Genomic DNA, 24,670 nt, shown 5'->3' with positions numbered 1-24,670 from the left:
GTGAGTGCAGCTCTGGAGTAGAATACAGGATGTAACCCTGGATCAGTACAGGATAAGTAATGTATATACACAGTGACTCCACCAGCAGAATAGTGAGTGTAGCTCTGGAGTATAATACAGGATGTAACTCAGGATGAGTACAGGATAAGTAATGTATGTACACAGTGACTGCACCAGCAGAATAGTGAGTGCAGCTCTGGGGTATAATACAGGATGTAACTCAGGGTCAGTACAGGATAAGTAATGTATATACACAGTGACTCCACCAGCAGAATAGGGAGTGCAGCTCTGGGGTATAATACAGGATGTAACTCAGGAGCAGTACAGGATAAGTAATGTATGTACACAGTGACTCCACCAGCAGAATAGTGAGTGCAGCTCTGGAGTATAATACAGGATGTAACTCAGGATCAGTACAGGATAAGTAATGTATGTACACAGTGACTCCACCAGCAGAATAGTGAGCGCAGCTCTGGAGTATAATACAGGATGTAACTCAGGATCAGTACAGGATAAGTAATATATGTACGCAGTGACTCCACCAGCAGAATAGTGAGTGCAGCTCTGGAGTATAATACAGGATGTAACGGCCTCTGTAGGCCCTTTTACTTGCAAAGATAATCTTTAAAACAACTGAAAGATTGAAAGATTTAGTTCTCTATTTGCATAAAGTGTTAATGGCTGTTAATACTTTTTATCCTCCTTTATTTACATGTAAAAGGCTCTCTGGGATGTTTGCAGAGCCCAGCATGTGCAAACAGCTGCAGGCACTATCCATTGTTCTCCTCCTGGCTGCCTGTAGATGGCAGCACATTTCTTTGTTTTCCTCCTGGCTTGTGTAAACATGCCGGGGGGAGAACATCCTGCAATTTTTTGAAAGACGAGCGAAATGCATTCAAATGGAACGTATCTGCTCAGTCTTTCAGCGTCTGAACCATGGATTTTAAGTGAACGAAAACGGCACGATGCCCCCATTTACATGTAACGATTATCGCTGATTTTAGGCCTTTTGGACGTGTTAAAGGGCCTTAGGCCTAACGGCCACGGGGAAGTTATAGTTAGCAAATCCGCGTGTGAAAACGCAAATCCGCATCTTATAGGAAAGCATTGACCACCTGCAGGTAATTAAATAGCCGCCGATGGTATTTTAAGTGATTTGCGGATTTCACGCGTGTAAAAAAAAAAAAAAGGCAACATGCTCCATTTAAGTGCGGATCACGCGTGTGGAGCTCATATCTCGACTGATCTCCATGAAAAAAGACAATTCTAGTGCATCCGCAGCAAAAATCCGCCCGATTTTTCTTGAATATGAGGCCTTACTCTAACATAGTATCAGTGATGCTTTGGATTCAGAAGTACGGTGACTATAAAGTAACAGGGACTGTATAAGGAACCCCCCCACTCACGGACAATGTGGCCCACATCATGGTGTCTGCAAGAATCGGGGTTCAGCTCCTCCACGGACCGCTCTACGAGCGCCGCAGCTTGTAGTATACAAACCTGGGCACCAATGAGTTACAGACGCCTTGATGAACAGCGGAGCGCGGCGCGTTCTCTCCCACACCTCCGCGCGGCCGTTTACTTTGTCTTTTCTCTCTCTGCGCAGTTCGTGTCGCTTTCTTATTCTTGTAGTATTATTTCTTATCATCCGGTGTGGAAGCATCATTGTGTGAATAGATTTGGCGTACAATTTTTGTTGACTTGTCTAGCACTTGCATAGTATATACTTGTGTAACCACGTGTGATATATGAGGTCCATGTACAGGGCAGCGGGCACACAGTGTGCCAGTGTATGGCCAGAACTGCCCACATAGAGTATCCGGCCCATTTGAATATGGATTCAAATGGAAAGGAGTCATTGTTAAAGGGCTTCTTAAAACTTGCAGGAAAGTTACCTTCCAATAGGTGGCGCTGTAGAGGCATTGTATCATCTCCCCTTTTGCATATTTCCCCGAGGAGCATGCATGGCCTTATAAGTCTCCTCATACCTCCTTGGTGCTCTCCCTAAGGAGAAATGATATGTCTTCCTGTTCCCAATGAGGGTGCCAAAGTTATCCAAGTTGAAGCGCTCAGCAATCTCCGGCGGTGGCTGAGCACGTGTGCCGCCACACGATTTACTTTCTAGTCTCGCGAGGGGCGTGCGACCCCAGTTATGACCAGTGGGGATCTCAGCCTTTAGACCCCCACCTATCAGCAAATGTCCTTTAAGAGGTATTTTATCTGTCCTGTGCATCGGTGATGAGTTATGATGGGATAATCCCTTTAAATGTAAGAAGATCAGCTCTGGAGAACAAACTGCTGCTCTGACAAGTGGAATGGTGTGAAGAGGAGGAAGGTTCGCTGTTCTCAGACAAGAACGGAGAGATACAGAATCGGCCAAGTCCAGTAGACTTTGATAGAGAGGGGCCACTAATGTACGATGGCCTGGGAACAGTGTGGGGTCACGGACCTGGCCACCCCGGCTATGACGGACCTGGCCACCCCGGCTATGACGGACCTGGCCGTCTTATGTATCACACATCTATAGGAAGAGCGCTGTGTGAGGGTTGTATAAAACATGTATGAAGGCCGTGTGTTAGAATGGAAATGGATCGGTAAATTATTGATGAGGGAAGAAGGTCCTCATGATTGGTGTCCTAGATGGCTTTATCAGACTGCTCTGTAGTAACCTCTGTGCCGGAGCCGCCCGGTGCGCCGCACGATGACCGCGCTTCCAAGCGGATCCTTGTATGTTGTCATCACAACACCGTTCTGAAGCCACGGCTGAATGTCCCACATGTCCCACATGATGGAGAATACATACAACGGTATAGGGCCGCGGTCCGATGTGGTGGGCTGTTAGGGGTTAACCACACGGCCGCATGTTGCCGCTGTTTAACATACAGAATTCCATACATGAAATGGAGGCCAAACATGTCCATCGGCCGCCCCTCATAGAGGCTGAAAATCACTGTGGAACACGAGACCTGCGGTGAGCTCTTGGATCCGGTGTTGTTGGCGTCCGGTCTCACCGAGGTTTTTGCGCTCCCTACGTTCGCGCTAGGACACTTTCCGGCTGACGGCCGCCTTGGACTCTGCATCCTAAGCCTCAGCTGACTTGGCCGTGTCTGTTGTGGATTTGCCCCTCTGTGCCGCAGAGTCCTGCTGGGCGGATTTAGACCTTTTCCGATGGACAAATCCAAACGTGACGTTCCTGATGCGGACTCTTACATCAAACTCTTTTTTTGGTGTAAATCTGTCACAAACGGTCAATCATAGAGAACCGAAACCTTCCACAGTGAGTGATTTACCTAGGAAAATGTGGGGCAGTTTGGTTTACTTGTGAGGCTCTGTTACCGCAAATGTGGAGCAATTGGCCACAGGATACCATACAGAACCTTGTATGCCTCCATGCCCACCGGTATCACATCTTGTATCCAAGCTAGAGGCGGTACAACAGGGTACTAGAGCCTCCATGCCCACCGGTATCACATCTTGTATCCAAGCTAGAGGTGGTTCAACAGGGTACTAGAGCCACCATGCCCACCGGTATCACATCCTGTATCCAAGCTAGAGGCTGTACAACAGGGTACTAGAGCCACCATGCCCACCGGTATCACATCTTGTATCCAAGCTAGAGGTGGTTCAACAGGGTACTAGAGCCACCATGCCCACCGGTATCACATCCTGTATCCAAGCTAGAGGCGGTACAACAGGGTACTAGAGCCTCCATGCCCACCGGTATCACATCTTGTATCCAAGCTAGAGGCGGTACAACAGGGTACTAGAGCCACCATGCCCACCGGTATCACATCTTGTATCCAAGCTAGAGGTGGTTCAACAGGGTACTAGAGCCTCCATGCCCACCGGTATCACATCTTGTATCCAAGCTAGAGGCGGTACAACAGGGTACTAGAGCCTTCATGCCCACCGGTATCACATCTTGTATCCAAGCTAGAGGCGGTACAACAGGATACTAGAGCCTCCATGCCCACCGGTATCACATCTTGTATCCAAGCTAGAGGCGGTTCAACAGGGTACTAGAGCCTCCATGCCCACCGGTATCACATCTTGTATCCAAGCTAGAGGTGGTACAACAGGGTACTAGAGCCTCCATACTCGCCCGTATCACATCTTGTATCCAAGCTAGAGGCGGTACAACAGGGTACTAGAGCCTCCATGTTCCCCCTGTATCACATCTTGTATCCAAGCTAGGGGCGGTACAACAGGGCACTAGAGCCTCCATGTCCACCGGTATCACATCTTGTATCCAAGCTAGAGGTGGTACAACAGGGTACTAGATCCTCCATGCCCCCTGTATCACATCCTGTATCCAAGCTAGAGGCGGTACAACAGGGTACTAGAGCCTCAATGCCCGCCCGTATCACATCTTGTATCCAAGCTAGAGGCGGTACAACAGGGTACTAGAGCCTCAATGCCCGCCCGTATCACATCCTGTTTCCAAGCTAGAGGCGGTACAACAGAGTACTAGAGCCTCCATGCCCTCCGTATCTCATCTTGTATCCAAGCTAGAGGTGGTACAACAGGGTACTAGAGCCACCATGTCCACCCGTATCACATCTTGTATCCAAGCTAGAGGTGGTACAACAGGGTACTAGAGCCTCAATGCCCGCCCGTATCACATCCTGTTTCCAAGCTAGAGGCGGTACAACAGGGTACTAGAGCCTCCATGCCCTCCGTATCTCATCTTGTATCCAAGCTAGAGGTGGTACAACAGGGTACTAGAGCCTCCATGCCCACCTGTATCACATCTTGTATCCAAGCTAGGGGCGGTACAACAGGGTACTAGAGTCTCCATGATCACCTGTATCACATCTTGTATCCAAGCTAGGGGCGGTACATCAGGGTACTAGAGTCTCCATGTTCCCCCTGTATCACATCTTGTATCCAAGCTAGAGGTGGTACAACAGGGTACTAGAGCCTCAATGCCCGCCCGTATCACATCCTGTTTCCAAGCTAGAGGCGGTACAACAGGGTACTAGAGCCTCCATGCCCTCCGTATCTCATCTTGTATCCAAGCTAGAGGTGGTACAACAGGGTACTAGAGCCTCCATGCCCACCCGTATCTCATCTTGTATCCAAGCTAGAGGCAGTACAACAGGGTACTAGAGCCTCCATGCCCACCCGTATCACATCTTGTATCCAAGCTATAGACGGTACAACAGGGTACTAGAGCCTCCATGCCTGCCTGTATCACATCTTGTATCCAAGCTAGAGGCGGTACAACAGGGTACTAGAGCCTCCATGTCCTCTGTATCACATCTTGTATCCAAGCTATAGACGATACAACAGTGTACTAGAACCTCCATGCCCACCTGTATCACATCCTGTATCCAAGCTAGAGGTGGTACAACAGTGTACTAGAACCTCCATGCCCCCCGTATCACATCCTGTATCCAAGCTAGAGGCTGTACAACAGTGTACTAGAACCTCCATGCCCCCTGTATCACATCCTGTATCCAAGCTAGAGGCTGTACAACAGGGTACTAGAACCTCCATGCTCGCCTGTATCACATCTTGTATCCAAGCTAGTTCTCCACAATAAATGGTCCTTTCGCTCTGATGTTGTAATTGCTGATATTAACATTACAATCACAGAGATAAACTTTCATCCCCTCCGATAACTATTAAGGGAGGGGAGTCACTGGCTTATATATATATATCTCACTCCTAGGGGAGGGATGTTAATTGGTATCTCCTATAAAGATGTATGAACTTCTCTACAAAGTCGTCACTAGATACTCGTATACTTGTTTTCTCTGCAGCGCTGCTATTGGTGGAATGACGTACTGCAGCAGCAGCTTATAATAAGGAGTGACCATGTAATACAAGGACGGATGGGGTCTGGGGGTTGTAGGGACACTGCTTGTAGCGGCTCGTTGGAGGGGACTCTGGGGGGAGCCGTTCTATAACCCCTCTCTGCTGTAAGGGAGTATATAGGAAGTGGTTCTCCCGATGGGACCGACCCCGAGTTGTCACCATTATGTATTAGAGCCGTGTGAGCTGACTAACCACAGTACCGTGTCCTCCCATCGGGCGTCACCCCTTATATGGGTTCTGGGCGTGCCGTGTCTCCACTCTGGATGGCCATTAATGGCGGCTGACTGCGGAGCGCTTTGTCATGTAAATCTCGCGGTTCCGCATCCGGCTGGCAGATCAGTGATTCCCCGGAGGGGATTGTGTCACCCAGAGGCTTTACTACAAACGCTATCATTCCGTTTGGACAAGCTTTGTGTTTAAGGCATTAAAGGGACCCGGGAATCAGTCCTCCGGCTTTCATGCGGCGCCGCGCTTCTCCTTTTATCATCCGTTTCACAATATTTGGATAAATCGTTTCCATTTAAATTCATATTTCGACTGGAAGGGAAAAAAAAACTCTTTTTGTATCTCGAGTTAGAAGATTGCACAAAGCCTCGTCCCTCCAGCTGGAGCCGCGCAGATTGTTTTGTTCGGTGATGAATGCGAGTCTTCTAATGCATCAGATAAAGGAGTCGCAGAATCGGCGCATTGATTCACGGGCCGCTAAAAAGAAACTGCTGGCAATGAAAAAATCATTTTTTGGGGGGCTGCAAACCAATGAAGATGGAATATATTACAGCTCTGGAGTGTAATAGCTTTACCGTGCACTTAGTTACGTAGAGCCGTGTAGTACATGGGGGGGGGGGGTATATGATACTAGGGCCGTGCAGTGCATGGGGGGGGGTATATGATACTAGGGCCGTGTAGTACATGGGGGGGGTATATGATACTAGGGCCGTGCAGTGCATGGGGATACTGGGGGTGGGGTGAGGTATATGATACTAGGGCTGTGCAGTATATGGGGGTGGTGGGGGTGGGGTAAACGCATGATCGCTGGGGCTCTGACCCCCCCCCCCCCCCCCCCGTGATCCTAAGACTGGTGCATCCGAATGCCCCATGTGAATGGAGCGGCTCTGCGCATGCTCAACCAACACTCCATTCAGTTCTCTGGGATAGGCCGAGATCCAGTTGCTCTGCAATCTCCCTCCGTCCCAAAGAAGTGAATGGAGTGATGGTGCACATGCACTGATACTCCATTCATTTGGGTGCACCAGTCTTGGGATCACTGGAGGTCTCAGTGATCAAACATTTCTCTTATCCTGGGGACATGAATGGGAAAACCTCTTTAAGCCTGCAGGAGCTGCTGTCGTAGAGCAGCTCTTAGTTCTTGTTCATAGAGTGGGGTCCCTAGTGTGAGGAAAATGATGTGCCTATGGACAGGGGTTGTCTTCATGAGCCGACGCCAATAAGCCCAGTAGATTCATTGAGAACAAGAAGTGCCTCAAACAATTGTGATGGTGCTGAATGGTTGGCTCTTCTGATTGGTCTTGTCTTTCGAAGAGAACCACCACCCAACATTTACATTAGTGCTCCAAATTATTGCTTTTTTGTACTGTGGGGGAAAATTGTCATTCACTGCCTACTTGGATCCCTTGAAACTTGTTGAGGTTTTCCCTAGAAGACCACAACACCAAGATTTGCCACTTTTGCTGTAGGGATGGGGTAGTTGGGGTAGTTCTTCAAGAGATCCTCATGTCAATGTTCTTTTCTGACAGGTTCAGGAAGGCAGCAGGAACGTACGACTTGGATCTTTGATCGCTCTAATGGTGGATGAAGGACAGGACTGGACTCAGGTAGAGATTCCAAGTGTTCAGAGTTCTCCTCCAAGTACCACCACCACCATGTCCACTGCTGATGTGAGCACACCACCACAGAAGGGCCCGGCCCAGCCTGGTAAACTTGGGTAGGTCTCCTTGTTCATCCTTGCTTATTCTATTTTTTTTTATGGGTATGTTGGTGAAATATTTTACTGTATAACTTAATGCGGTTTGAACCCAACTATGTCCTCCACATAAAGATGAGGAACTGAACAGTCCAGCTTAACTTGGCTCTTACTAGGAATCTCCAGGGTGTCCTACTCACTGGCGGCCCGGAAAAACCGTTAATGGCTCCAAGACTAATGAACACTTTTTAATGAAATTTGGTGGAAACCTTCCTTACTCAATGAGATTCAGGAAACCCTCATAACATGTTCTTCAGGCACTGCTTATCCTGACTGCCACCGTCCACATGGCAAGAGTCCACTGGTGAGGGAGGAAGAACAGCTAGTCTGGGCACAGTTGGACTGACCGTCTTGCTCGGCACACCATGCCACCTCAACAGCCACATTTTGCTTCAGTTGTGTAGTCAGTAGGAGCCGGTGCTGCCGCAAGAAATGGTGCAGAACATTACAGATTGTTGGCTTCTCAAAGGAAGTCTTTACACAAACTTGCTCTGCGAATAGGGACATCAAGAGCCCATGGCTAAGGGCTCCAAGGAGAGCTCGTCTTCATGCCTACCGAGTGACAGCGGTCCATGAATTGAAAGGTCCTGATAAAAATGAACGCCTTGTGCGCTGCGTTGGCTTGAAGCATTTGTTGCCGATTAATCAATTCTTCTTGATGTCCTTTGGTTTACATACGAGGCATGGGTTCACTTAACTAGAATAAGCCTTGAACTATCCAGGAACTGAAAAGGAACATCGCTCAAGAAACTGATACAGCCACCCCACATATGCTTACCGGAACCAAGACGGGTGGACCAAACCCAGTGGTCCATCCTCCACTTCTCCTGGTTTCCCCGGCCCGGGTTCTTCCACCTCTGGTATCACCAGCACTTTTGGGATCCATATTTATTCAGTCCCAAGAGTGATGTTCTACCCAGCTTGACTGATGAAGGGGTTCACCCTGAGAAGCGTATCTTATGCTGGTTTTTAATCTATTTAATAAACAAGAAATTGGATATTACACTCTACCGCCCGATCAACTTTTTTGGAGAGTCGCGCCTATCTACCAGTTTCTTTCCTTTTGTTCCTTGGCTTACCAGAACGTTCAGCAATATGGAGCCTTGGGCTCAGCCATGCTTGACCGCAAACTGAGGACATTTCAGAACGTGTTATGAGGGGTCCCTGATTCTCATTAAGTAAGATATATATATTTTGACCAAATATCATTAAAATGCGTTAGTCTTGGAGTCGATTTTTCTTGGTCTCCAGTAAGTGGGACACTCTGTACATGTAGTGAGACTTGCCGGAGAAAAGAAAGGGGTTCTAGATTAGTGATGTACAGCCGTTGACTGGTTTATTATGGCCCACCTCACCTACTAAAACAAAGGTAGACCTAATACGAAAAAAGGCCATTATAAAGTATATTTCCAGAAAGGCCACACCAACGATAATTTTATGATGGCTGTACGGGCAGAAGACTGGCATTGATCATGCTACAGCCAAGTGTAGGTAAGCATTTGCTTCAGAGAAGATACTTGTTGTGAGTGTAATGTGTGTATGAAATGATATAATTAGGGGTTAAAAAGATGTAATAAGTGCGTTCAGTATTGCAAAACTAGAATTGCACAAACACAACGTAAAACTGCAGGAACATCTCTGAGACGACGTTTAGTCATGGGGGTTTGTGTGGTTACCCAGGAGCGGAAGCCAACCAGAAAAGTCAGTTCTTTGTCTTGTTTTTAATGCTTCCACTTGTTTAATTCCTTCTGTTTCTCCACCCTGATCTCTATCAGGGCGTCAGCGCTTGGAGATGACAAGTCCCAGAGGCTGATGTACTGTGACTGTGCTGACTGCACACCGGGGGAGATAAGCTGTGACTACTAGCATTTGACTACTGTTTGCAGTTAATGGAGACGAGCGGCCAGAAGGGATCTCCAGCGCCATCCACTGAATGACTACCGCTCCTGCGTGAATGCTCAGGAAGGAGCGATAGTCGTTGGGACAATTATTGGGCACTTGTTCGCCCCCTAGTTGTCCTGCGTGAAGGTACCTTAGGTCAGTGGACGGCTTTCGAGCCCCCGTACACACTCAGCAGGGAGAGGGGAATAAGCTGGGCAACTTGACTACCTTGAGAACAAACGGATTGAGCATGTTGGCATCACAGGTGCCCGACCCTTTTGTACCCCAACATCTGTGGTCTTGGTAGAGTCAGGACAACCGTGTACAGATTATATAGTTGGCCATTCCGACCAAAATCCTTATTCAGCCGGCATTCGGCCACCTTCCTATAGCGCACGGCCATTGCCTTAGGCCCCATTGAAATGAATAGAGTGGCACTTGAACACGCTTGTCCGCTGCTCCACCTCACTGCGGAGTGTGCAGTGAGCCCACATTGAGGAGGAGAGATGGACATGGGTCTCCCGTTGTCAGGATTGTGGGGGTCTCAGTGGTGAGACCCCCACTGATCAGACTTTTATCACCTATTCTGTGGACAGGTGATAAATATGGTATCTTTATGCAACCACTTTAAAGTTAAAGGGGTTGTCCAACTACTAGTTATTTTGTTGCAGGAAGCAGACAGCCCTGTACATTGCACTATGGCCAATGTTGGTACTGCAGGCTGAGTCCCATTCACTTTAATACAGTGTTTTTAAGGATTTTCGGGGAGGTTTGAAATATAAGCCCTACCCTAAAAATAAGCACTAGCTGCATTATATAAAAAATGCATTACCTAGCAGGCTCTGTCCAGGTCTCTCTCGCTGCTCTCCACAGCTCTGGCACGGTTCTTGCAGTCCTCGGCCGCCCCTACAGAATCACTTCATGGTTACGGGATTCATAAATCCTGCTTCCAGGAAGCAATGGCTGTGATTGGCTGAGCAGCGCTCAAAGTACCAATCACAGCCATCGCTTCATAGAGGCGAGATTTTATGAATCCATAACCAGGAAGTGATTCTGTGAGGGAGGCCAAGAACTGCAAGAACTGTGCCAGAGCTCTGGAGAGAAGCAGGAGGGATCTGGACCGTGCCTGCTAGGTAAGTAAAATAAGACCTTGTGCCTTTTGGGGGGGGGGCAAATAATAGACAGTCTCCTATTTTGGGAGAAACCCAGTAGGAATTAGCCTGCAGTACCAATCTCAGCCAGTACACAATGTATGGAGCTGTTTGCTTCCTGCAGCAAAACAGCCAGTAGTGGGTCACTCCCTTTAACTTTAAAGAGGCTGCATCAAGATACACTTATATCAAATATCTTGATGCAGCACCTTTAAAGTTAAAGGGGGTGTCCCACTACTAGCTGTCTTGTTGCAGGAAGCAGACAGCTCCATACATTGCATAGTGGCTGAGGTTGGTACTACAGGCTAATTCCTGTAAAAGTGAATAGGATACAGCCTGCAGTACCAACCCGGGCCACTGTGCAATGTATGGAGCTGTCTGCCTCCTGCAGCAAAACAGCTAGTAGTGGGACACCCCCTTTACGTCTAGCTACTAGACAAAATCTTTAAGACATTTGCAGTATTTTCATTCTATTCCTGGAACTCTGTTGACATCATGGTCCGTAGAGCTGCTTCCCGGCCGCACATGTCCGCTTCATGACATTCTGCTCAGACGTGTGAGAATCACAAGTGTTCATTTTAATTGCGGCCCGCAGCCAACTGCTTGAGCCGGAGCGTGCGCCTCTAATGACGTGCGCCCAGCTGCCTTGTAGTTCATTATGTTGCATGCGAGTGCAGAGAATCGTGCTGGCCCCGGGCGACCGGCAAGACTCTAAAAGCCGCGCCAACACGAAAATCACGCTGCAAAGGTCATGCCGTCGCTGCCGCCCATTCATCATTGGTGACTCTCCCCGTATCCGATAAGACCGCTGTCTATATCCGAGCAGACCGCCGCCACCTACGAGACCTCTCGCAGGAAGTATCGACTACACTGCAGTCTAATCCGTCTTCATGTGTCTTAAGACATCCGTGTGCTGACTTGGGTGCGTCTTGCATGTAATAGTTGCTGTTTGTCACAGACCATTGAGGACACCTTTTAAGAGACTAAGGGTCGGGGGTTCCGTGTCGACTCTCCGCACCAAAAATCTACGGCATTTACAGGAACGGCAAGGTTAACCCTTTCCAATCCACTATCTGACGTCTCAAGACATTCAGACTGAAGGCTGTACAGCTCGGAAGACGTCCGGCAGGGTATTCTTACAATATATTACTGGCCGCTCTGTTGTCGGGGGCCTCTCCAGCATGCCCCATACAGCAGTACTGTGTGTAGCCAGCAGATGGTGCCATTGTATAATGGCAAAAAGAGAAACCCCCCTAGGAAACCCTGAATCCAAAATTGGACTGCAAAGGGTTAATGTGTGTGGTTTTTTTTTTTTTGCTTATTTTTTTAAAAGCTTGTTCGCACGTTGCAAAAAAAAAATCTGCTTAAAGGGGTTGTCCCGCGGCAGCAAGTGGGTCTATACACTTCTGTATGGCCATAATAATGCACTTTGTAATGTACATTGTGCATTAATTATGAGCCATACAGAAGTTATAAAAAGTTTTATACTTACCTGCTCCGTTGCTGGCGTCCTCGTCTCCATGGTGCCGACTAATTTTCGGCCTCCGATGGCCAAATTAGCCGCGCTTGCGCAGTCCGGGTCTTCTGCTTTCTTCTATGGAGCCTTTCGTGCAGGATGCCGGCTCCGTGTAGCTCCGCCCCGTCACGTGCCGATTCCAGCCAATCAGGAGGCTGGAATCGGCAATGGACCGCACAGAAGAGCTGCGGTCCACGGAGGAAGAGGATCCCGGCGGCCATCTTCACCGGTAAGTATAGAAGTCACCGGAGCGTGGGGATTAAGGTAAGCGCTCCGGTAAGCTTTCTTTACGTCCCTGCATCGGGGTTGTCTCGCGCCGAACGGGGGGGGGGTTGAAAAAAAAACAAAACCCCGTTTCGGCGCGGGACAACCCCTTTAAATGGACACGGGGGCGGGATTTAAATCTGCAGTTTGTCAATTATAGCACCGGATCTTTTGGTGTGGATTCGGAGGAAGGAATCTATGGGACCTCGCGGTTTTGTTTTTTGCGCATGCGACAAACGCAATTAATACGAGTGCAAAAAAAAAACGCAAGACGGTCCAAATATGCAGTAAAATGCTGGGGACCGAAACTGCGCACACCCGTGTGAATGAACCCTTGCCATGCTCGGCAATACTACCTAAAGCTGGGCACCGCCCACTTTTTTTTTTTTTTTCTTCAAAGGATGGTGGGGCTCAGCGTACATGTCCCAAAAGTCTGATATTTGTGCGTACCCCTAAACTACAACTCTTGGGCGCCTGAATTCTGGCATCCAAGGGTTCTGAAAGATAGGCCCCAGCGTTCCTAGAGAAGAAGCTCCAGAATTATTGAGGCCCGTCCTCACTGGCACCTTCACGTACGTTTTAACGCATGCAAGAAACGTACGTGAAAAGCGGGAAAGCGCTTGCTTTCGTTTTGCCATTGTTCGCATGCTGTGACGAAGCTGAACAACCGAAGACGACGTGGTAGTGTGAGCCCGGCCGTAGATGCATGGGAGCGCTAATAAGATTGCTTGCAAATGTGCCTTTTAAAAACTTTTTTTTTTCCGTACTTTGAGCTATAATACTCGCTGAGATCTCTGCTTGCTGTCAGCAAATGAAATCCTCTTTACAAATCGACATGAGGACATGGATGTTCTGTTTACTTCTGTTGCCCGGGGAAGTTGTGTCGATCCTCTTGTAATTAATACAACAGACCCTGCCGTAAGGCCAGTGAACATACACTAATCTGCTTAGGAGATCAGCTTGAATGAAAGTGTAATTCCCCTTTAACTCATCAAATCTGAACAGAGGAGACATTGCATAAACACGGCCACGTGTACAAGCCGCCGCTCAGCCAAGATGGCTTTTATATCGGTTGTATATCTGATTTCAGGGTCCGTATAAGTCCGGCTGCTCGACACATCCTGGACACGCATGGTATCGACCCAAAAATTGTGGTGCCGTCCGGACCCCGTGGAATAATCACGAAAGAGTAAGTGGCAATCGTAGCAACTGCAGATGTCATAACTTAATATTATCTCTCAAACTTGTCGGTACTTTAGTGTTTTCTTTCCGGGAACAGGTGGGTGGTAAGTCCATATGGAACGTATCATTTATGGCCAGATTGGTCATCATCTACATTTTCTTGCAACTGCTGTAAGTTTCTTGTTACTCCTCCCCCCCACCCCACAGACTTCTGTGCTGTCCTCTCTATTTGTACACTGACCCAGTACAACCTGTATGATCTGCTCTCCCTGATAACTAGGATGCTTTCCTCCCTATCTGTACACTGACCCAGTAGAACCTGTACAGTACAACCTGATAACTAGGATGTTTTCCTTCCTATCTGTACACTGACCCAGTACAACCTGTATGATCTGCTCTCCCTGATAACTAGAATGCTTTCCTCCCTATGTGTACACTGACCCAGTACAACCTGTATGATCTGCTCTCCCTGATAACTAGGATGCTTTCCTCCCTATCTGCTCACTGACACAATACATCCTGTGTGATCTTCTCTCCCTGATAACTAGGATGCTTTCCTCCCTATCAGTACACTGACCCGGTAGAACCTGTACAGTACAACCTGATAACTAGGATTCTTTCCTCCCTATCTGCTCACTCACACAATACATCCTGTATGATCTGCTCTCCCTGATAACTAGGATGCTTTCCTCCCTATCTGTACACTGACCCAGTACAACCTGTATGATCTTCTCTCCCTGATAACTAGGATGCTTTCCTCTCTCCATACTCTGATCTGCTGTAAATAACTCAATTTCCAACCTCTGATATTCCTACAGGCCCTTTTAGGCCGGCTGAATTTTTGGCCCAATGTAACAAGTACCGCTCGACACACACAGGTCAATAGGCACTCATTTAATTTTCTTTTGCATGGCTTGAGAATCGGCTAGTACAATTGTTCATTCCCCCCCAGGCTGGCTGTACCTCTTCCTGTTCACATGGAAAATGTACAGCCAATCTGCAAGCCCTTCCATGCTCACTGATCATCGGTCTTTTTAATGTTCATGCTCCATAATCAGACCATGTAAAAGGACCTTAAGGCCTCGTGCCCAAAGGCGGGTCGGATTCCGTGCAAAACAAATCTGCATGCTTTAATTAAGCTGCGGACGCCTATGTCTCCCTATTGGTGGCTTGAATTGCAGATCGTCCGCGCATGGACATTGGGCCTTACGCTGATAGAAGGAATGGGGAAGAACAAAGAGCCAACACAGTGAGGGCTCCTGCCCACTTGCGTTTTTTAATGTCAATGAGACTTTCTAATGTTAAAAACGCATCGCACAAAAATTGCGGAGCGCCAACTTGTGATGCGTTTTTAACATTAGAAAGTCCCATTGACATTTGTGTAAAAATAAAACGCAGCTATATCGGAGCATTAAAAAACGCAAGTGGGCCGGAGCTCTCAGGAGCAAAGTGCTTGAATTCAGCAGGATAGTCAGCTATATGGAGGTGTTGCACAGGCTATGCAGCAGCAAAATGGTAAGACCGTTTCAACCCCTTCCCCATGTGTGCTGTACATGTACGGCACGTGTCAGTCGTGATTGTATGGGGCAGATTCATGAGCCAAGCCTGCAGCCTAGGTGGCGGGTGCCAGCTGTGTTTGATCATAGCAGTAACAATCAGAGAGAGTAGTTATTTAAATGCCGCTGGCCGTTCTCAGAGGGGCATATTAATGGCATTAAAATGCCCTGAACGTCTCGCCTGCCATTTTTGGAGGGGTTTTGTTTTTAAATTGTTACCTTTTTTAAAAAAAACACCTTTTTTTTTTACTTTTAAGGCCGGGCTCGCATGGCCGTTAGCATAAAATGCTGCATGAGTCACGCAGCATTTTACTGCTGTGGAGCCGACGGTGAGCCGACCCATCACCGCATATGGAAGCGAAATTATACTGTACATAACAGCGTATCTCCTTTTTTGCGCTCACGTATTACCTAATTCCTACACGCAAATGTGAGCAAAACTGCGTAATGCCCACGAAGATCTGCATAATAATTAAGTCTTTATTTTGCTTTGTTTTTCTTTGTTTTTGTGTGTTCTTTTTAAGTCCCCACAGGGGACTTAAATTCACAATTGTTTTTCCCTTATGCAATATACTGTAATACCTGTATTGCAGTGTACTGTATTTTGACAGCATTCTGTTAAGCCCGATCTGTCCCAAGTGGAGCACATTGCCTACAGGTGTATACAAGTCTCATTAATCTAGCTCTATACAGCTATATGTAAGGAACTGGCAACTATTTAACTATGGAGGTGTAGCTGAATCTCCTAATGGCATTAAGTGGGTGGTTCTGGGTACTAGAAAACCCCCACTAGTGCCCCTACCGCTCTCCCTTTTTGGGGAACCTGACTGATCCCACATCACATGCATCGAGTTGAGTGGGTGCTGCATAATGCTTTATTTCTTTAGCGCTGTCTGAGAAGTTAGTGAGCCACTACTGAACAAGGGGGCTCCGTGCATCATGGATATAGCTCATATACCTGTGGAACACACGGGGGTCCACAGTCCTCGGCCTTAAACATTGGCCAGCCCGAGCTGCAGTCACAACGGCTCTTGGAAATAAGTTCATCAGTCTTTCCAAGACACACTGGGTGTAGAGTGCAGAATACTCGAAAGGTTAAAGGGAGGCTGCGAAGGATCCAAACAGGAGGAATGCTCCGGAATAAATCTTTCATACGACAAGCGTGCCGATAAACCATTCTGTGCGTCCTCCTTTTCCTGCGTCCCAGTCTGGGAGGACACTTCGCCGACCGCTGACGGATTTGTCTGTATTTTTAGCCTTGCCTTTTTGTAGCTGCATCTCGTCGTGGTGCTAATGACTCGCCTGCAGGAAAGTAATGATGGAAGCGATACATTATGAAACACTGCCTAAAATATCTTGTAATTAGAACGCCGGGAATCTACATGACACGTTCCCATGTTTTGCTAGAAGCTCAGTACCAAATGAGGGGTGAGCCCGCCTGCGCTCACTACATGTCCTGCGTTTGCCAGATCTACTCTCCCACCCCCCCCCCCTCCCTGATTAACAGAAAAAAAACTTATTAAGACTTTTCAGATTTTAGAGTAGAGTTAGTGTCAGCAGATTCTGTGGTTTATGGTAGGGAAGGGGTTAATATTGGATTCCCGAGTAGTTTAGAGTAATGCCACTTGGTGGTGTAGGGTAGAAAAGAGGTTCATATATGGGTGTAGAGTAATTCCCACCCATCTGGATGGTCTAGGTCAGCGGTTTCCAAACTGTGCTCCGCGGAGCCCTTAGAGCTCTGCGAGCGACAGTCAGGGCTCCGACCAAGGGTCCGTAGTGGTGAACCTATGGCATATGTGCCGGGGAGGGCACAGTGAGCCCTCTTTGCTGGCACACGTGCCGACGGCTGCTTACCACTGTAGTGATTACCGGCTGGGGTGTCGCAGCTCCTCCGCCAGTAATCACACAACAACACTGTTCCTAGTGCACACTCTGACGTCATTGTGCTCCCAGGATCCTCCTCCCCTAGTTCCCTCCAACTTGGTTCCACAAGAGAGGAAGCATTTCGGGATCGCACACTGATGTCAGTGTGTACCCGGGATCAGCGCCAAGAAGAGGAGGAGCGGTGCTGACTACTAGGAGGAGGTAAGTATATGGGTTGGGGTCGGTTGATATTACTGGGATTAGCTACTGTGGGGTTAATAATATCGGGGCTACCGACTGTGGGGTTAATGTTAATGGGGCTACCTACTGTGGGGTTAATATTACTGAGGGGGTTAATATTACTGGGACTACTGTGGGTGTCACTATTACTTTCAATTAAGTAGATGTAGCTAGCTCAACGTGCAAAAATTCTTGTTCCTTTATTTGAAGTTTTCATATAAAAGCTCGAGACAGAAAATAAACTTAGGTGAAAAAGTTTGGGAACTACTGCTCTAGGCTATAAGAGGGGTTTGTTATATTTTCGAGTAATCTTTGGTAATACCCCTTTCCTTGATGGTCTAGATTAAATGAAGAGTTCATATTTTATACTTGGGTGTTCTAGGCTGGAAGAGGGCTTTGTAGTATGTTTTCTGGTGGCCTAGACTAGAAGAGGGCTCTATATTTTCCCTGGTGTTTGTAGGGTAATGCCCCTTTCCTTGGTGGTCAAGTTCAATGAAGAGAATTCAGATTTTTGGTGGTCTAGACTCGATAAAGAGAGATCATATTTTATTCTCTGGTGGTTTAGACTAGAAGAAGGCTTCATATTGTATTTTCTGGTGGTCTAGGCTAGAAAGAGGGCTTTATTATAAATGCTTTGGTGGTTTGGGCTAAAAGAGGGCTTAATATTATATTCTCTGGTGGTCTAGGCTAGAAGAGGGCATTGTATTATCTATAGGCTTCCTTAAGGGCTGCATATGCTCAGAAGCTTTCCCAGGTCATTTCTTTACCTGGTCTGTTCATTATTTTAGTCAGTATTCCAGAGGAGCCGAATCCGGCTGAATGGAGAACAAGTCCTCTCATGAATATTGGAGAGCTTCACAATATTTCTACTTCATTGCACTAAAGAGACACTATTCCAAAGACTGTCTATTAGCCAATCATTAGAGGGGACCTGACACGTTTATTTCTCAGAGTCTACAAGAGCAATTTTAATTTTATAATGATTAGGAACGTAATGGCATATGAAGAGCAGTGCAGGCGAAAGAAAGGTTAAAAAATGAGGCCATGATCTGATTGGGTACTGTGGGCTTCACCCCTGCATAAAATCTACACAAGCTATGATCTGATTGGCTACTAAGGGCACCACCTCTGCCTAGTGTCTGAACGATATATTATAAGAGAAGATCCGATTAACTACTATGGGCACCACCACTGCTTAATGTCTACACTATGTATTATAAGTAATGATCTAATTGGCTACTATGGGCACCACCCCTGCTTAATGTCTACACTATGTATTATAAGTAATGATCTGATTGGCTACTATGGACACCACCCCTGCTTAATGTCTGCACTATGTATGATAAGTAATCTAATTGGCTACTATGGGCACCACCCCTGCTTAATGTCTACACGATGTATTAAAAGGACCGATCTGATTGGCTACTATGGGCACCACTGCTTAATGTCTACACGATGTATTATAAGCCATAATCTGATTGGCTACTATGGGCACCACCCCTGCTTAATGTCTACACGATGTATTATAAGTAATGATCTGATTGGCTACTACAGGCACTATCCCTGCTTAATGTCTACACTATTATAAGCAACAATCTGATTGGCTACTACGGCTACCACCCCTGCTTAATGTCTACACTATGTATAAGTAATGAAGTAATAATCTGATTGACTACTGTGGGCACTACCCTTGCTTAATGTCTGCACTATGTATTATAAGTAATGATCTGATTGGCTACTACGGCAACCACCCCTGCTTAATGTCTACACTATGTATAAGTAATGACGTAATAATCTGATTGACTACTGTGGGCACTACCCTTGCTTAAAGGCTATGCACACCTTTTAGGGGCAAATACCTAAGCCAACCCCACTTCTCTGTTGCGGACGATGCAGTGAAAGGGGCCGGATTAGTTATTAAGATGAGCTGAACAGTCATCCACCCGCGATGATTGGACGGGCATAGAGAGAGGGGCCGTACAATGTTGACCCAACACCGCAGGTCTGTGTAAGTGTTTCACCTCTCTGGACCTCGCAATTAAACATGCAAGTATTCGCTGCGGATGAGGCGCAGTAACCGCGGGCGGGTCACCGCTAATGACTTCTGCACCTGAACTTCCCAATTGAAACACTAACAATACAAATAGCACCGAGCTACATTGGTGCGAATCCTCCGCAGCGCGCACGGGTACCCGAATCCAAACCGACTAATGTGTTCCTGTTGCCATAGCAACCTGCCAACACTTTAATTGGAAAAGCGGAGCCTTGTGACCACAGCAAGCTCTTTTTATTATTTCCCCTTTTCATGTTTTCTCGCCTTGTTAGAAATGAGCTGGTTTGATCCCTCGAAACAGAAAATCGCTTTTTTTTTGGTATTTTTTTTTTTGCGTCGCGCGGTTATTTTTAGCGTCTGCAGCAGAACTCGCATTAGTCATCACCTCCACATTCTTGTAGCTGTCACGTTTCATTCTACACAACCAGACACTATTAACCCCTTCCTTCTCGGAGCTCTTCAAGCAAACCACTTGCCGGGGATGCGCGTTCTCCCGTCTCCGCCCGTGAAATGGTTAACGAAGCACACGAACAGATCGTCCATAAATCTTGCAGCATTTGCTCTGCAGATGGGTGCGAGGTTCTCACAGAGTAAAAAGCTTTCTAAATTAAGAGCCTCGGGGGTCTGATGTTACTTCCAGATGAATCGCTAATGAGCCTGGAAATGTATTTTTAGAATCTGGTAAATTTCTCCTATTTCTGTGATTTCTGGGGGTCTTGTCGTTGTTTACTTTTATGTTACGCAGCGAAGCGGCGCGCCAGGAAAATCAACAACTTTGGGTTTTGCCTCTGGACAGTAGACGGAATATAAAATGAGAAGAATGAAAAGAGTCTCATGATGGTCATACCTATGAGCGAGCGGATCTGAGGGGATAAGCTGCTTCCAGACACACATGAGGCTGCTTATCTCTGTGGGGAATGAAACCTCAGGCATGTTGACAAGTACATTTATAGGAATGTTCATTCATACGATCATCGGCCTTTGTGAACGGGCAAACGCTTCGTCGGGTGGTCGTGTCTTTCATGCGGCAACAAAATTCTTTGTTGTGAGCAGCACATCCCCCCATGTAAATGGGGGCTGTGCTGCTGACGGCGATGACATGGTTTTGGAAACGGACACTCGTACGAATGATTATCTGCCCCGCATACAGCCTGAATCGGCTGGTGTGAAACCAGACAAACGCGCGCCAATCTTGTTGATCGGTGCCATGGCTCAGATTGAGAGCGCATTCACACCAGCGTTTTGCTTTCCGCCTGACAGGTGAGCCGGACCGGCTCTCTTTTCTGCAAGCGTTGCCCATAAGCCCACCACTCTCTTCTCAGGCTGCGCTGCAAATTCTTGCAACACAGTGACGTTCACGGGTCATGTGACCCGTCTGTGAGCAGAACCGCATCCGTGACGCCAGGGCCTCATGACAATTTGCAGCACTTTCTGGGAAGAAAGGGGCGGGCTTATGGGCAAAGCTTGCTGAAAAGAAAGGCGGTCCGGCCCGCCCCCTGGACTGCGTTTACTAATTTACATGCAGCGCAGGAACATTTTGATTAGCAATTACACAGGTATGGCTTTGTAAATGACCATGAGACAATTAGTCTTCTGAATGGTGGCAAGTGATGATTCTAGATCCAATCTGCGTTAGGGATTCCGTCACATGACCAGTGATGGCATTGCAAAAAATGACAGCCCACCAGACAGAGAGCTCAGAGACCAGAAGAAAAGGAAAAGATATCGGAAACTCTAAAACATGTTCTACTATTTATTCGACAGTGATCGGACAACAAACATGGCCGCACTTAGAGATAATATACACTTTGTTCAAAGGAAGAAAAAAAAAGCGCCCCCGGAAGAAATTGTTGTTTTACTGTAGAATTCGTCCCGCGGTTCCATCTCAGATATACAAATGATTGGCTGAATGGTCTTGTCACCTGAGACCCCTTGGCCTATAAGAGGCTCTCGGAGGCCCCTTGTGTGTAATGACCTCTTCTTCCGCTTGTGTAGAGCTTCTTGACTACTAGACGCCTCTACGACGCAGAGAAGAGATGTCACCCCGTTACCAGAGGGGGCGCATTATTGGGATGTGAGAAGCTGGATGGTCGTATTGATGAATTGTCCCCCACCGGGGCCGTTCTGACCAGACTGTTCTAGATGGGGGCACACAAGGTGACCAAGCTCAGGACCCCCCTTTCACAGACCACCAGTAGAGGAGCATCTGACCAGACTGTTAGGAGGTGTTGGAGCCAGTGGATGGGGGCACACAAGGTGACCGGGGCCCCGGACCTCCAACAGACCACTAGTAGAGAGGAGCGTCTGATTGTCCGACAAGAACCAGCAGCTACAACTGTTTCATCGTAGGCCATCCAGAGACAGGGGGCGCCATCGTTATACCCCTTTGTCTGTCAGAACCTTTTCCAGGTGCTTGGGAGAAGGTCATCTGGTCTCCTGGTGCCCATTACCTTTGACACCCACCGTCGCATCCGTTTGCAGGGATATCCTGAACGATGAAACTGGTCGCTAAGTAGAGGAACTGGGTTGTCTGGTGTGATGTCTTGGCGGTCATCGCATACAACAGTCGGTGCCCCCTAGTAGTGGTACGAGGGACAATGACAGCTCAGCGATATGTTCAGGACATCCTGCAGCCACATGTGTTCCTCTCATGGCGACTTCCAGCAGGATAATGCTCGGCCGCACACACAAGGGGGTCCCAGGAAGCCCCCACAATGTTGTCACACTTCTGTGGCTGCCGGGTCGCCAGATTCATTGCCAATAGAACACGTATGGGACCATCTGGGACTCCAACTTCCACAACCTACGAGTTTGCAGGATCTAGAGGCTCAGTTACAGCAAATGTGGAGCGATAACAGAAACTGTATGTCTCTATGCCCAATAGTATCACACCTTGTATCCGAGCTAGAGGCGGTACAACAGGGTACTAGAGCTTCCATGCCCACCTGTATCACATCTTGTATCCAAGCTAGAGGCGGTACAACAGGGTACTAGAGCCTCCATGCCCACCTGTATCACATCTTGTATCCAAGCTAGAGGCGGTACAACAGGGTACTAGAGCCTCCATGCCCACCTGTATCACATCTTGTATCCAAGCTAGAGGCGGTACAACAGGGTACTAGAGCCTCCATGCCCACCTGTATCACATCTTGTATCCAAGCTAGAGGCGGTACAACAGGGTACTAGAGCCTCCATGCCCACCTGTATCACATCTTGTATCCAAGCTAGAGGCGGTACAACAGGGTACTAGAGCCTCCATGCCCACCTGTATCACATCTTGTATCCAAGCTAGAGGCGGTACAACAGGGTACTAGAGCCTCCCTACAAGGGGTCGGTTCTCCACAATGAGTTTTCCTTTTGCTCTGATATTGTAATCTCTCTTACTTCTATCCGTGTTACAATCACACAAAAAAAGTTTTCTTCCACCCGACAACTTCTGGGGAGGGATTGGTGCTGACAATGAGTGTATATCATTTCTGGCTGTGTTGGTGACCCCATCTGGTATAAATACCCTTTTCCGCCTGGTATCTAGGACTCGGATACATTGTGCAGATCTGACAGGGTCTGACCTCTGCATCTTGGCTCTCGTTAAGTTAATATGTCCTGGAGGCTGCGGAGGGGATGGGATACATGCCCGCTCCCAAGCACCTGCCCAGGGGAGTCATCCCGCACGTGACATCATTAAAGTGACACGGGGGCCAGTGCTGATGAGCTAGAATCTCTGTAATTAAAGGACCACTCAGCACGGACTGCGGGGCGACTAATGACATTCATGGGGGTATACATTAGTGGAGGCGCCTACAGGAAAGCTGTGATCAGGGGGCAGATGTTATAGTCTATCAGTAATCCTGCTGAAGAGCCCAACATTATGGCTGCTTCTATATGGCTGCGGCTTCAGATTGCTGCAGGTGTATTTGGATGGCTCTGCTAGTCGGCACTCTGCAGCATTACTAGTGGGTAGTGCTAGATAGGAGCTGTTAGTTTGCTCGCTCTCTCTTTCTATCCTCTTTCACTTCTCTTTCTTTCTCTTGTTTCTTTATTTTTCTTTTCTTCTCCCGCGCCCCCCCTTTTGCACGCGCTCTCTCCCGCGCCCCCCTTTTGCACGCGCTCTCTCCCGCGCCCCCCTTTTGCACGCGCTCTCTCCCGCGCCCCCCTTTTGCACGCGCTCTCTCCCGCGCCCCCCTTTTGCACGCGCTCTCTCCCGCGCCCCCCTTTTGCACGCGCTCTCTCCCGCGCCCCCCTTTTGCACGCGCTCTCTCCCGCGCCCCCCTTTTGCACGCGCTCTCTCCCGCGCCCCCCTTTTGCACGCGCTCTCTCCCGCGCCCCCCTTTTGCACGCGCTCTCTCCCGCGCCCCCCTTTTGCACGCGCTCTCTCCCGCGCCCCCCTTTTGCACGCGCTCTCTCCCGCGCCCCCCTTTTGCACGCGCTCTCTCCCGCGCCCCCCTTTTGCACGCGCTCTCTCCCGCGCCCCCCTTTTGCACGCGCTCTCTCCCGCGCCCCCCTTTTGCACGCGCTCTCTCCCGCGCCCCCCTTTTGCACGCGCTCTCTCCCGCGCCCCCCTTTTGCACGCGCTCTCTCCCGCGCCCCCCTTTTGCACGCGCTCTCTCCCGCGCCCCCCTTTTGCACGCGCTCTCTCCCGCGCCCCCCTTTTGCACGCGCTCTCTCCCGCGCCCCCCCTTTTGCACGCGCTCTCTCCCGCGCCCCCCCTTTTGCACGCGCTCTCTCCCGCGCCCCCCCTTTTGCACGCGCTCTCTCCCGCGCCCCCCCTTTTGCACGCGCTCTCTCCCGCGCCCCCCCCCCCCCCCCCCCCCGTCTTGCACGCGCTCTCTCCCGCGCCCCCCCTCAGACTACAACTGATCACTGAAGATCCCACTAGCGGGTCACTGATTGTGAAGGGAGCCTTCTAGTAAGTTGGGAATTGTCCAAAGCAGAGAACCCCTTTAATGTGCTGGTAAACAGAATGGCCAGTGGATTGGTCTAATTAGGGCCGGGCTGTAGTACTTGCCACTGATGACCATGCCATGGCTGTCCTATGGGGATTGCAGGTTTAGTTCTACTTATAAAGACGAGACTGACATTGCAGCAGACAGCAGTAAGTGACATCTGGGTTGTGGTGGTTTTTCTGGTGGCCGCCATATCCCTATGATGTGGGGAGTGCAGACT

At 48.5% G+C, this 24,670-nt stretch overlaps 1 protein-coding gene across 1 annotated transcript in view; it reads left to right on the top strand.

Annotated features, from left to right (window-relative positions):
- The window catches only part of PDHX (pyruvate dehydrogenase complex component X), a 68,908-nt gene that overhangs the window by 16,101 nt on the left and 28,137 nt on the right, over window positions 1-24,670 (top strand). The window contains exons 4-5 of the mRNA XM_066583500.1: window positions 7,575-7,762; window positions 13,704-13,802. Of these exons, the coding sequence (XP_066439597.1) occupies window positions 7,575-7,762; window positions 13,704-13,802 (287 nt within the window). The remainder of the gene's footprint in view (window positions 1-7,574; window positions 7,763-13,703; window positions 13,803-24,670) is intronic.

Source organism: Eleutherodactylus coqui, chromosome 11 (assembly GCF_035609145.1).
Source record: "Eleutherodactylus coqui strain aEleCoq1 chromosome 11, aEleCoq1.hap1, whole genome shotgun sequence".
Classification (NCBI taxonomy): Eukaryota; Metazoa; Chordata; class Amphibia; order Anura; family Eleutherodactylidae; genus Eleutherodactylus; species Eleutherodactylus coqui.
This window is presented reverse-complemented; position numbering and strand designations above follow the sequence as displayed.